This window comes from Chrysemys picta, chromosome 1 (genome assembly GCF_011386835.1).
Source record: "Chrysemys picta bellii isolate R12L10 chromosome 1, ASM1138683v2, whole genome shotgun sequence".
Lineage (NCBI taxonomy): Eukaryota > Metazoa > Chordata > Testudines > Emydidae > Chrysemys > Chrysemys picta.
This window is the reverse complement of record NC_088791.1, coordinates 205747799-205762613: the sequence shown is the minus strand read 5'-3', so window position 1 is coordinate 205762613 and position 14815 is coordinate 205747799. Positions and strand designations below refer to the sequence as shown.

The following is a 14815-nucleotide window of genomic DNA, read 5'->3' as shown; positions in this document are numbered from 1 at the left end:
CTGGTTGCTGCTACATTGGACTCTGCTTTTCCCTGCATTCTGTACCCTGCACTCAACTCTGCTCCTTTTTCCTGCTCCATTCCTGGCTCTTTCCTCAATCTTGTCTATGTTCCTGATTCCCACTGTGCTCCTGCTCTGTGCCTCACCTTCAACCATCAGTTACCAGCGCTGGCTCTGAACCCTGTTTCCAACTATGACTCTGGCATTTGGTATCTGACCCTGGCTCCAACTATGGCTCGACCCCAGACTTATTTCCCCAAGCTGGACATCTGCTGTACCCTCTAGACCCGACTCCTGCTCTGACCACTAGGCAAGACCACATATGGCTGGGTTCCAAACAATACCTAGTGGAGAAGTGTGTGTTTCACAGAAAATAATACCCAAAGTTGACAGACTTAATAGAAAGCTCAAGGACTGATCACTGTAAAACTTGCACTGACATTGTTTGTGCTTTTTTTTTTTTTTTTTTTTTTTTGTTGAGGATTAACAGTAGTCTACAACTCCTTCCAGTACTGCCAGTCCAAGATCTGTCAGATGCAACAAATTTGTTTTTTGAGGGGGGAAAATGAAGAGCACAAGAACTAAGCAAAGAATAGTGTTGATTTAATTTTATACTTGTCATGAAGATAATTATGAAGCACAGAGGAAAAATGAAAGGGTATGCCGAAATACAAACAATATTTCTGATTTGTTCCAGATCCTGCACCTCAGCACCCCAATTAAAATATTGTGAACGGAAACATCTTTGTGGGTATTTGAGTGCCAATGACCACACCAAGCACGCTGCTTTGCTTCAAAGTTCCCACATCTGATATTCCACAACCCATGACTTCCTAAACTGGAGCAGGGTTAGCTAAGATGATACTCATAAGGAATTTTAGAAGATCTTATAGTATAGGATAGTTAGCTTCAGTAGCAGGTTTTTTTTTTTTTTTTTTTTTTTTTTTTAGTATAACGCAATATTATGGGAAGACTATATATTGTAGGAGTTAGGCTTTTAACATCACATCAGATCACTGATCTGTCATGGGTATCACATTCATTGCAACAATTACACTATTAACATTCATTTCATAGGCAAAAAAACATTGAAGAGAAGTAGCTACTGGGCACATACCATCTCTGCTTTTCAGAATTAAGCATTTTGATGGTTACTTATTAAAATAACAAAGCATATTACATAATAATCCCCATGAAGGACTAAGAGCCAGGCTTTTGAAGGTATCTATATTTCCTTAAAAATCTGGCCCTAAGGGCCTATCCAGTAGTGGTTCCTTAAAATAAGCTGTATTTTATTTACAGTGGATTTAAAAACATCAGACAATACCAACTATCTGTACTTTAGTTTTCAATATATTAAACAGGGTTTATCTGACTGAAATCCTATATTTGGTACTGTACTGTAAATAGTAACCTTTTAACTGTAGGATCATTATGGCATTGAATCTGCCGGACTTTTGAATGCCATGTAATATCATTACAACTGTACAGTGTTAAGCTATCCCCTCTTTTTTAAATGAATTACAATAATTTTCTATTTAAATCAAAATCATGCTGAATGGGCTAGACTCATAATTCTTTGAAGGTCTGCGAGCTGCTCAAAAATTTTCACATCTCAAGGGTTTATTCTTGTCCAAATTATTTAAATACTGAAACACAGCAGTAGCTGTTTAAATCTGCTCTGCCTGTAATTATCATCATCTATCTTTGGATATAAAAATTGCTTACTACATATCACATACATACTCTGATGGATCACTGTTTCAGAAGGAAAAAAATGAAAAACAGCTTGGCGAGCTGTTATCTTAGAGCTTTACACTTTTATTTATGCTATTACTGGTAGTCTGCAGAACATATAATAGTACTATTAAATTTGATTCCTCGACAGGTATCAAAGTCATCTAGGAATAATGACATTATAATGTCATTGACAGCATTCTGAAAACTGCCGGAGCCATAAATGATCCTCGTTGTCAAAGCATTTCATTACCATACTCCTTGTCTGAAAAGATGTAATGTCCCAAATCAATGTCTTGCAATACATGCAGAAGCTAGTGTTAATAAATATGAAATATTATGGTTGTGCACAAAACATGCACATCAGGAATCTGCAAGTGTTTCAGAATGTTGTCTCATTTGCTGAAGGCACATTATTCATTTCAATTTAAATGCCATAGTATTGGGGAATTAGATGTAGTAATGTTTAAAATGACTACTGTTCATATATGATACAATTATAAACACTACGGCCATGTTATTCTATTGTTTAGAAATATTCTTTGATATACAACAGCTATTTCAGGGTCAAATAACGTTATGTGATAATATTTACAACTCTAAAGAGAGACAAGATTATATGCTGGGAATTACAGAGCATATTTTTCTTGACTTAATTATATTATTTTGTAAAATGTGAACACAAGGAAACTAATCTGCAGAGCCTACTGTCCACACCACAGTGTTGGTTATCCTTAACTGTGCAGTACTAGATTAAGTATGTATTATTCACCCTCCACTCTCCTCCAAGTTTCATAGACATTACACAAAAGACAGACTATTAAAAAGTCTGGAGTCAGTGACCTCAGATATTCAGTTCTGCTGGCCAATATTCGCACAATAAACCAACCCAGAAGGAAGGAAATTAGACATTTTTAGGGCAAACTCTTGCAGATTTCACAATGAATTGCAATGAAGTTACCTAGCACGGGTCTTTCTGTAAAACAGTGTTATGATACAACAGAAAAATTCACAGGACAAGGTCTGGGGCCGGCTCCCGTGGTACAAATCAACCAAAAAGTTAAATTGATTGGCCCTTAAGAGTGGAACCTGGGGTGGATCCATCTTGGCTTCCCCAATGCAGGGGCTGTGAGTTTGGGATTGTGTGTGTGTGTGGGTGGGGGGATTGTGTTGTCCCTCCTCCCAGTGTAAAGGTAGGTTAAAGCCGCTTTACAACCCCACTCCTCTCCTGAGCAGACCTTGGTTACTTATTCATACAACATTTTTAGGATGAATTTTTCATAAAAGGCCTCTATAGTTTTGTATCCACAATCAAGTCTAGGTGCAATTTTCAGGGCACAATCATTTGTAGATTCAAAGATAACATCCCCTGATTTGTGGTCATACATGCTTTTACATCTGTAAAGTTGGGGAGATGTCTAAATTCTAATATTTGCATCTTCAACTAATTGCAAATACTGTATAACACTGCAGGTGCAAACTGAGAAGTCAGATTGAGCTCCCATAGAAAATTCAGCTCCTTAAGATCAAATTCCTCTCCCAGGCTCACACTCTGTAAATTTCATGTGAGTTTATCTAAAAGCAGAATTTCTGTCTGATGTGTAAGGAATATAATACTATCGTAAAAAGATAAATAATTGGGTAAAAACTTACAATTTCATCCACTGTGACTACAATTTGGGAATTGCTAAAGGTGATATTTGAAGAGTTGAGCATCAACACAGTGGGTCAAATTCAGCCCTAGCACAAGCAAGCACAACTCCCACTGACTTCAGTTGAAGTTGCATCCACTTGCACAGAGGTTGGATTTGGCCCTGTTTGTCAGGCTATTCATGCAGAGCTTAAGGATTTAGTGAATATTGTTAAGTGTAAGGGAAATTTTCTCTGATGCAGGTGCCCAATAGGTGCAGAAAACAAGAACTGTAGCCAGTGCAGACTCTCTCTCTCTCCAGGTACTTACAACATCCTGCCCATCCCCTTCTCTCTCTGAAATTGTTACTATGAGAGTAGTACGAAAAGATGGCATGTCCCAGAGGAAATTAACTTGTATCATATCCTGGGCTGATGAAACAGGTGAGCAGCAGTCATCTTTTGTTAAATCTTATTGCCCCTACTCAGCTCACATTATTGCAGATAATGGGCCCAGTGGTGGGGAATGTGGCATATAAATAGGACAACCCACACAGAGCTGTCTCCCTCCACATCCAGCATACACACACTTACTACTCATCGCAGGGTTTATGCAAGCCACGCCTTTTTAATCAGTTAATGCTGTACTGCACATGAATACAAAAGAAGCCTAAGTTAGCTAATTATTCACTGGACAGTAAATGAGAAGCCAGCCTCAGGCCTCAGACCTGAGACTGGTGACTAGTGCGAAAAGAATAAGCATCTCTGCCTCGTTTACAAGTCCATCTATACGCACCCCCAGACACATGCTTACTGTTATGACTATTGGGATATTTGTTAGGTTCAGTATGTAGTAGGGATTTTCTTGCTTTTGGTGACAAGTCCCCATCTCTTTTCAAAGACAGGACAAGGCTTTAGATCAGGGGTTGGCAACCTACGGCACGCGTGCCAAACATGGCACGCGAGCCGATTTTGAGTGGCACACTGCCTGGCCGGTGAGAGTAGGAGGAGGAGGGGCGGAGGGGCCAGAAAGCGCCACGCTGGGGGAAGAAGCGGGGGAGGGGGGAAGCTTGGCTGCCGCAGGACCAAGCTTCTGCCTCCTGCCCCGGCAGGGGAGAGTGGTGGTGGGGGTCCTGGCAGAGAGAGGTAGGGACAGAGCCTGGGGGAAGGGGGTGGAACAGGGCATAGCTCTCCCAGCCCCCTGCCGTGAGCCGCTCAGGGCAGGGGCTGGGAGCACCCCCACGAGCTGAGCACCCCAGCCCTCTGCCCTGCACCTCCACACTCCCCCCAGCCCTCTGCCCTGACCTTGAGTCCCCCACAACACCCAGCCTTCTGCCCTGCACCTCCACACACACCCCAGCCCTCTGCCCTGAACTCCCCCCACACACCCAACCTTCTGCCCTGTACCCCCACACATCCCCAGCCCTCTGCCCTTACCCCTGAACCCCCCCACACATCCAGCCTTCTGCCCTGCACCCCCACACCCACCAGCCTTCTGCCCTGACCCCTGAATCCCCCCACACACCCAGCCTTCTGCCCTGAACCCCCCACATCCCCACTGCCCTCTGCCCTGACCTCTGAACCCCCCCACACACACCCAGCCTTCTGTCCTGCACCTTCTGCCCTGCACTCTCTGCCCTGACCCCTAAACCCCCCCCTCAGGTCTGGGGTCCCGGCTGCCGGCCCCTTGCCAGCCGGTGTCCCGGCCACAGGGCCTGCTCAGCTTGCTGCAGGCCTAGGTGAACAGAACCCCAGGCTGGAAGCGGGCTGAGCAGGCTGGCGGCATAAGATCAGCATTTTAATTTAATTTTAAACGAAGCTTCTTAAACATTTTGAAAACCTTGTTTACTTTACATACAACAATAGTTTAGTTATATAATATAGACTTAGAGAGAGACACCTTCTAAATAACGTTAACATGTATTACTGGCACGCAAAACCTTAAATTAAAGTGAATAAATGAAGACTCGGCACACCACTTCTGAAAGGTTGCCTACCCCTGTTCTAGATAGTACACTCTGCAAATAATGTACAGTAACTGCTGTACTGTTCTTTCTTACCGGCAGTAACCTGAAGTTCATCCTGGACACTGGGTGTCTTAATTTTAGTGGTGATCATAACATTTTTTGCTGCTGGCATAGCGGTTGTTCCAGGAACCACACCAGTTAACAGAACTTCCACTCGCTCCTCCACTCTGTTTCTGGCTCGACAGCATACAACAGCTACAGGAAAGAAGGGATCAATTTTTGTAAAATGTTGCTTTCCTGAATAATTAATTTCTTGACTTTAACAAAATAACTAAAAATATAAGGGTGAGATATCTTTAGAAAGATGCTAATATCAGGTATTCAATTACCCCAATGGGGACTGAGACAGTGAAGAGGAGCCAATTTCACTGTTCCCTTCATATTCTGTCTGACAAAAACACATGGTAAGATGTTGCTCAATTTATTGAAAAAACATTCTGGACTAAGCAATTCATTTCCACAGCTGCTTCTCAAATAACACTTGAAAAGAAATCTCTGCAATTTCTTTGCAATTATGAAATTTAATTTAAATTCATTTAAAAATAAAAAGGTATAGTATCATTTAAAATATTTTAATTGGAAATAAAAATAGGAGCTGAAAAAAACAAATTCAAAAGAAAGTTAATAGTTGTGGAAACTGAAAATGAATTTTTTTAATATCTTAATTTAAGACCACATGCTGTTGCTCAGAGTTGAAGTTTTAGAGAACATTTAACACAATTTTAGAGAACCATACTATGATTTAAAATTTTGCAACTTGAGTTTCCCTTAAGTATCTGAAGCAAAGGAATTTTAATATAGAAAAAACGGTTACTTACCTTCTGTAACTGTTGTTCTTCGAGATGTGTTGTTCACGTCCATTACACATTAGGTGTGCGTGCGCTGCATGCACGGACGTCAGAAACTTTTTCCCTCAGCGGCTCCCATCAGGCCGGCAGGGCCCCCCCCACTCCCGCCAGAGCAGCGCCCCGCTCTAGGGTATATATATCCCTGCAGGCCCGACCCTCCCTCGGTTCCTTCTTGCCGGTGACTCCGACAGAGGGGAAGGAGGGTGGGAAGTGTAATGGACGTGAACAACACATCTCGAAGAACAACAGTTACAGAAGGTAAGTAATCATTTTTTCTTCTTTGAGTGATTGTTCACGTCCATTACACATTAGGTGACTCACAAGCTTACCATTGGAGGAGGGTAGGAGTCAAGGAACAATCGATTGAAGCACAGCCCTGCCGACCACCGCGTCCTCCCTGGTCTGATGATGGATCGCGTAGTGGGCTGTGAATGTATGCACCGACGACCAGGTGGCCACTTTACAGATTTCCTGGAGTGGAACCTGCGCCAAGAAAGCCGCCAAGGACGCTTGGGCCCTAGTCGAGTGAGCCCGCATCTCTGGGGCTGGTACGTTGGTGAGCTCATAGCACGTGCATATGCAAAGCACAATCCATGCTGACAAGCCTTGCGTCGAGATAGGCTGGCCTCTCATTCGCTCCGCAATGGCAATAAACAGTTGAGTTGATTTGCGGAATGGCCTGGTCCATTCTAGATAAAATGCCAAGGCCCTACGGACATCGAGGGTATGCAGGCTGCAGTGGCTTGGGTCCGTATGGGGCTTAGGGAAGAACAACGGTAAACAAATGTCTTGGCCCATGTGAAAATGTGTGACCACCTTTGGAAGGAATTTAGGGTGTGGCCTCAGTTGCACCTTATCCTTATGAAAAACTGTATAAGGAGGTTCCGAAGTGAGGGCTCTCAATTCCGATACCCTCCTGGCCGATGTGATGGCCACGAGAAACGCTACCTTCCATGAAAGGTGCATGAGGGAGCAAGAGGCTAGGGGTTCAAAGGGTGGCCCCATGAGTTTAGTTAGGACCAGGTTGAGATTCCACACAGGGACCGGCGGGCACGAATAGGGAAACACCCTTTCCAGTCCCTTGAGAAATCGGGCTACTGTGGGGTTGGAGAACACCAAAACTCCCAACTCCCCAGGATGGAACGCCAATATGGCAGCAGGATGCACTTTAATCGAGACGGGGGCAAGCCCTTGATGTTTGAGGTGCAGCAAGTAGTCCAGAATTGATGGGACTGAGGCCCGCAGAGGCTGTATGTGATGAGGCTCACACCAGTGGGAGAACCTCCTCCATTTGGCAAGGTAGGTCGCTCTTGTGGAGGGCTTCCTACTACCAAGGAGAATTCATGGACCTGGTGAGAGCACCTGTGCTCCGTATCGTTTAGCCAGAGAGATACCACGCCGTGAGATGTAGCGACGGTAGTTTCGGATGGAGTAGGTGACCCCGGTCCTGTGTGATGAGGTTGCGATGGAGGGGGAGGGCAATCGGGGCGGTTATGGACAGTTCCAGCAGGGTCGTGAACCAATGCTGGCGTGGCCATGAGGCGATGAGCATGACTGCTGCCTTGTCCCTGCGGGTCTTGAGGAGGACCTTGTGGAAGAGCGGGAATGGAGGGAAGGCATACCTCAGGCTCCCGCGCCATGGAATCGCGAAGGCATCTGCCAACAAGCCTGGGCTGAGGTTCTGGTAAGAACAAAACTGAGGGCATTGGCTGTTGCCCTTGGTGGCGAAGAGATCCACCAGGGGAAACCCCCACCTCTGGAAGATTGAATGCAGGACGTCCCGTCTCAACGCCCATTCGTGCATGTGGTAGGACCGGCTGAGGCGGTCTGCTAACCCGTTTTGGATCCCTGGGAGATATGTTGTGATTAGGTGGACTGAATGGGCTATACAGAAGTCCCATAGACAGAGTGCCTCGTGACAGAGGGGAGAGGATCGGGACCCGCCCTGCTTGTTTATGTAGAACATGGCGGTAGTGTTGTCCGTCAGAACTGACACGCTGTGGCCTTCTATGGTGGCATGAAAGGTCTGACAGGCGAGGCGAACCGCCCTTAGCTCCTTCAGATTGATGTGAAGCAACTTTTCTTCCCTGGACCATAAGTCCTGGGTTCGCAGGTCCCCCAGGTGCGCCCCCCAACCCAGGTCCGACGCATCTGTTACTAATGTCAGAGTGGGTGGCCGGGCAGCGAAGGGGACCCCCTCGCAAACCTGCTGCTGATTGAGCCACCAGCGGAGGGAGTTCAACACCCGAGCCGAGATTGTCACCACCAGGTCTAAAGGGTCTCTGTTGGGGCGATACGTTTGGGCCAGCCACAACTGTAATGGCCTGAGTCTTAGGCGGGAATGTCTGACTACATGTGTGCAGGCCACCATGTGCCCCAAGAGTTGCATGCAGCATCTGGCCGTGGTCGTGGGAAATTGTTGGACAGAGCTTACGACCCTTTGAATGGCCAAGAACCATGACACTGGAAGACTTGCCCGTGCCGCCACCGAGTCCAGGACTGCTCCTATGAAGTCCAGTCTCTGCATGGGGATCAGTGAGGACTTGGGCACATTGACCAGTAGGCCGAGCTTGCAGTACACCTGTAGAGCCAGCGTCACGTGGGAGCGGACCTCGGCCTCCGACCTGCCCACGAGGAGCCAGTCGTCCAAGTACGGGTACACGCGCATCTTTCTCTTCCGAAGAAAAGCTGCCACCACAGACATGCATTTTGTGAACACTCGTGGGGCCGTTGCCAGGGCAGGACCGTAAATTGAAAATGGCACTGGTTGATGGTGAAGCGCAAGAACCGCCGGTGGGCCGGGCGGATGGCGATGTGAAAATACGCATCTTTCATATCGAGGGCAGCGTACCAATCCCCCGGATCCAGGGATGGGATAATAGCTCCAAGGGAGACCATACGGAGACGTGTTTTGATCAGAAATTTGTTTAGTCCACGTAGGTCCAAAATGGGACGGAGGCCCCCTTTTGCTTTGGGAATCAAGAAATACCTGGAGTAGAATCCTTTCCCCCTTAGGTCCGGGGGGACCTCTTCCACTGCTCCTACTGTGAGGAGGGTCCGCACCTCCTGCATGAGGAGTTGCTTGTGAGAGGGGTCCCTGAAGAGGGACGGGGAAGGGGGATGGGAGAGAGGGGGCGAGGAGAACTGAAGGAAATAGCCCGCCTCCAATGTGCGCAGGACCCAGCGGTCCGATGTTATATGTGACCAAGCACGGTAAAAACGGGACAGGCGGTCCCTGAAACATAGAGGTGGATCCGGAATAGAGTATGGTACACTGTCCTTGATCGCAGCTTCAAAACCCTGGCTTATTTCCTGGCTGCGGCTTGCCTTGGCCATGATTTTGGCCCTGGTTAGGCATATTGTTACGTCTCCGCCTGTTATCCCTGCCACGTCTGCGGTACGGTTCCTGTCGAGGACGAGGGTGGTACTGCCTCTGTGGTGGTTGGGGCTTGAAGGGTTTCCTCTGTGTCACTGGGGTATGCATTCCCAACGACTTGAGGGTCGCTCGAGAGTCTTTGAGGCTATGTAGTCTGGCATCCGTCTGGTCCGAAAACAAGCCTGACCCCTCGAACGGAAGGTCTTGGAGGGTGTTTTGCACCTCTGGTGGAAGGCCGGAAGCCTGTAACCATGCCAAGCGTCTCATTACTACCCCTGACGCGATTGTCCTAGCAGCTGCGTCCGCGGAGTCAAGGGAGGCCTGTTGGGAGATTTTGGCTACTGCCTTCCCTTCGTCCACTAGAGCTGTAAACTCGGGTTGAGAGTCCTGAGGCAGGGATTCCTTAAACTTGGAGACTGATGCCCGAGAATTAAAGTTGTGTCTGTTCAGAATCGCTTGCTGATTAGCGATCCTCAACTGGAGGCGCCCGGAGGAGTAGACCTTTCTCCCAAATAAGTCCAAGCATTTCCCCTCCTTGGCCTTGGGGGCCGGAGCTTGCTGGCCATGACGCTCTCGTTCGTTGACCGTAGAGACGACCAGCGAACAGGGAGTTGGGTGAGAGAAGAGGAAGTCAAACCCTTTAGATGGGGCGAAGTATTTCCTCTCCACGCCTTTCGCAGTTGGTGCACTGGAGGCCGGTGTTTGCCATACTGTTTTGTAGTTGGACTGGACCGTTTTTATGATCAGGAGCGCGATCCTGGAGGCGCCCTCCGGGCTTAAGATGTCAACCATGGGGTCCTCCTGCTCTACCGTCTCCTCCGCCTGCAAGCCCAAATTGAGGGCTACACGGCGGAGCAGTTCCTGGTGCGCCGGACGATCGATCGGGGGAGGGCCAGACACTGTTGTGCCCACCATGGCTTCGTCTGGTGAGGAGGAAGAGGTCAGGGCCTTTTCGGCATCTTTGTCTTCCTGCAACTCCTCACCGACTGGGCACTCCTCTGGGGCCCGTCCCATGACGTGGGTCTGAGATGGTACTGGGCTTGGTGCCGAGTCTGCCCCTTCCCGCTCCGGTGGTCTGGAGACCGTGGCCTCCTTGCGAGAGGGCGGGCGCCACTGTGGAGAGCGGGACCGGTGTCCGGAGGGCCCAGATCTCGAGGTCCTGGATGGGGGGCCTTGCTGGTGGTAGGCCCAAGGGGTCCAGAATGGCCATTGTCCTGGCTGGCCCCATTGACGATGCCAAGCGGCTTTGTGGTCCCTACTGGCCTGTGCCCTGTGGGCATATCCACTGTACCGGCCCGAGTCTGCCTCTGAAACCACGGACGGTGATCTGGAAGGCCACAGCGGTGCCATGGGACAGTGCCGGTCCGGGGTCGGAGAGTAGTGCCTCCGTGACCGGGACCGGGAGTAGCGTCTTGCTGATCTGGACCTGGATCGGTACCGGTGACCACGGGATCGGGAACGACTACGGGTGGTCGGTCTCGGGGATCGTGTAACTGACACGTCCCGGTGCCAACTCGAGTAGGGCTGCTGGGTCGGTGCCGGTTGCTTATTGAGGCCCGACGACTGTGCAGCTCTCTGCGCGGAGGGAAGCCGGGAGTCCACCGAGGCGGAGCTCGACCGGGACCGGCGCCGTGAACGGTACCGAGATGGCGACCGTGATGGGCGCACCATTGCCGGCTTGCCTCTGGATGGCAGTCTCGGCGGAACGTCTTTAGTTTGGAGGGGGCCCTCAGCGGACAATTCAATGAGGTCCTTTGCTGCCTCTAATGTGTCCGTGGTGGAGGGCTGTTCTAAAAGCTCCTCCAGTCCTTCCTCCTCACTTGACGCGCCTATCCCGGGGCTCGACGGGCCTTTCAGCGCTGGAGCCACTGACACCGGGACCTGTGCCGGGGCTGCAACAGCCTTAGGCGCCGTCGAGGTCTTCGTGGGCGCTGCCCTCTTATGCGGGGAGCGTCCTCGGGCCTTGGGTTGGCCCTTGGATTTTGTCGGCGAAGACGACCGATGCCGGAGGTGTTCTCGCTGATTCGGTGCCGTGGGCTTAGGGTGCCCCGCCGGCGCCGGATCACGGACCGATGCCGGGGCACTCCGCACTGAGGCTGACGGTGCCGTCGAAGTGGAGGGCTGTAATGCCATCTCCATGAGCAGCTGCTTAAGGCGAAAGTCTCTCTCTTTCTTAGTCCTGGGCTTGAAAGGCTTACAGATCTTACAGCGCTCTTTTTGGTGTGCTTCCCCCAGGCAACGGAGACACGAGTCGTGTGGATCGCTTAATGGCATAGGCTTATGGCACGTGGCACAAGCCTTGAAGCCTTGGGCGTGCGGCATGCCCTGCCGCCCAAGGCCGGTGCCAGGGTGGACCAAACACCTAATACAAGAAGTTTGAGTATTTCTAAAGAACTGATAACCGCTAAGCTTAACACTAGCTACTAAAGAACCGATAACTGTAAAGATAACACTAACGACTATGCTAAGGGACACTCTCAAACGAGAGACAGAGTTGTTCCAACGGCGCCACGGACGGTAAGAAGGAACTGAGGGAGGGTCGGGCCTATATATATACCCTAGAGCAGGGTGCCGCTCTGGCGGGAGGGAGGGGGCCCTGCCGGCCCAACGGGAGCCGCTGAGGGAAAAAGTTTCCGACGTCCGTGCACTCGGCGCGCGCACACCTAATGTGTAATGGATGTGAACAATCACTCGAAGAAGAATGTGACTTTCGTGAATTCTGTGATTTTAATCCTCCCCTTAGAAAATATTTCAATGTTCAATACAAGGGTGTTTTATCCAGTGTATTATAGTCTGTAAAACCTTTTTGATTACAATTCTTTCAACACCATGAAAGATTAGTAAATTAGATCTAGAAATTGAAGGGCACTACTATGTTCCCAGATAAAATGATTCAGAAATTTCCAGATGTCTCAAACTCTACATAGACTTGGACAAAGAGCTGTTTCTCAGTTTTAAAAAGTCAATGTTCTTTCCATCAAAATTATGCCCAAGTAAATATGAAAAGAATTATTTATTCTATGATTATGAAAAAGCTAAAGATTTTTTTTATCCACTCAGATGATTAGCAGTGACTTATAGTCACAAATTTTTAGGTTAGAAGGAACAATTATGATAATCTAGTTTAACTTCCAGCATTATACAGTCCATAAAATTTTACCTAGTACTGCCTGTACCAAGCCCATAACTTCTCTTTGAAAGACATCCAAACTGGATTTAAAGTCTTCAAGTGATGGAGAACCTACCACATCCCTTGACAAGTTATTTCAATGGCTAATTACCTTCACTGTTTAAAATGTGGACCTTATTTCTAGCCTGAATTTATCTAGCTTCAGCTTCCAGCCATTGGATCTTGTTATTCCTTTGTTTGATAGATTAAAGAGCCCTCTACTATAGTCTTCCCGTGTAGGTACCTATAGAGCATGATCAAGTCGCCTCTTAACCTTCTGTTTGATAAGCTAAATAGACTTAGATTCCCACATTTCTCACTATAAGGCAGGACTTCCAGAACTTGTATCATTCTTGTAGCTCCTTTCTGATCCCTTTCACATTTTTCAACATACAGTACTTTATGAAGTCTGGATACCAGAATGGGACAGTGTTCCCATAATGGTCTCACCACTACTGTAGACATGGGTAATATCACTTCCCTATTCCTACTTCCTATTTCCCTGTTTACATATTCAAGAATCACACCAGTCCTCTTTGCCACAGCATTGTACTAGAAACGTCTGATCAGTTGGTTATTTACCAGAACTCTAAATCCTTCTCAGAGTCACCGCTTTCCAGGATACAGTCCCTGTATATGGTTCAATCACTGCTTTTGTGCCTCCTGGTATCAGGTCAGGGAGTTTTGGGGATCTTTTACTCTAGCACACCCTCTAGTCAGTTGATCTGGTTCTACCATGATCTTTTCTTGGTGAATTGCCCCTCTGGCCAGGGAACACTTAAATTCAATCCCCTTCCAGGGTTACAAAAGTCCAACTAAAAATTCAAAGATCCCAGTGATAATCCTGCCCCTGTTGCGCTTATCCACAGCCTGTCCCTTGGACTCAGTCTCTGGACACTGCCTTTGGATAACGATTCCCCATTTACAGTTACCACTGGAGATCTATCCATTAGCTACTTTTTAATCTAATATGTACTACATTAATTTTATACAAGGCTACTTTTTATAATCATGTAACATGGTACTAAGTCAAACACTTTACAGAAGTCTATTGTGATGCAAATAAGGATGAGGCACTATCTAATCAACTAGAGCAACAGTTTGAAGTTTTGATATCACAGGCTGTAGTCCATAGGCAATTTTAATAATACTATTTCCAAAGAAAAAACAATATAATCCTTATATTTAGGATAACAATTTAATGAGAAAAATAGATCTCTAGAAGATTACTTGCTATGGGCCCTGATCCTACAATTGGTCAACGGGACATATATAATGGGACGTAAGTACATATGTAAAATGCTTAAGTGCTTTGCTGAGTTGGGGCCTATATTTAGAAGGATAAAGTACAGTCCATTTATAACTCTGGATTGTGCGATGGAAAGAGAACTCACAGTCTATATATAATTGTTACAAATTGTCATTAAATGCTATTGATATTCAGAATTAATGGAAAGATGTTGGTGTGAACTACAAATATGTATTGTGCATAATTTACATGGAAACAGAACCAGTTATAAATATTTTGAGTTTTCATAACAGTTTTTAAAAAATTAAAATTTAAGATGTGACAGATTCCACTTACATAGAGTAGTATGTCACTTAAGCAATTTATTAATGCTAACATTTTTAATGTATAGTTACCTTACCTAGTGAAAACAATGGCCGAAAGAAAAGAGATATTTATCCCAAACTGCTTTCATAGTACACTAAAGATTTAAATAAGAACACAAGCATTCACCTTTTGTACACATAGTTTTCATGCTAATAAGAAAAGTTATAATGGTGTCATACTGGGCACAAGTGGAATATTTGAGAATATTCTGCTTCACTCCTTTAATGAATAAAGAGGAAATTAGTGAGATGAAAGCTCTAATTAATATCACATTGGCATCTGACTGCAAGTTAAAGGTCCTTAAACAAATCAGAACAATGACAGTACAAATATCTATTCCTATTAAGTTCAATAATTTTAATCCTCAAGACGTCTCTCATTATCTTCCCACACTAATACAGGTTGTTTTTATTT

The 14815-nt window shown here is 46.8% G+C and overlaps 1 protein-coding gene across 1 annotated transcript in view; it reads right to left on the bottom strand.

Moving 5' to 3' along the window:
• The window catches only part of LOC135978161 (cilia- and flagella-associated protein 47-like), a 387250-nt gene that overhangs the window by 69931 nt on the left and 302504 nt on the right, over positions 1-14815 (bottom strand). The window contains exon 19 of the mRNA XM_065579202.1: positions 5427-5588. Coding sequence (XP_065435274.1) covers positions 5427-5588 — 162 coding nt within the window. The remainder of the gene's footprint in view (positions 1-5426; positions 5589-14815) is intronic.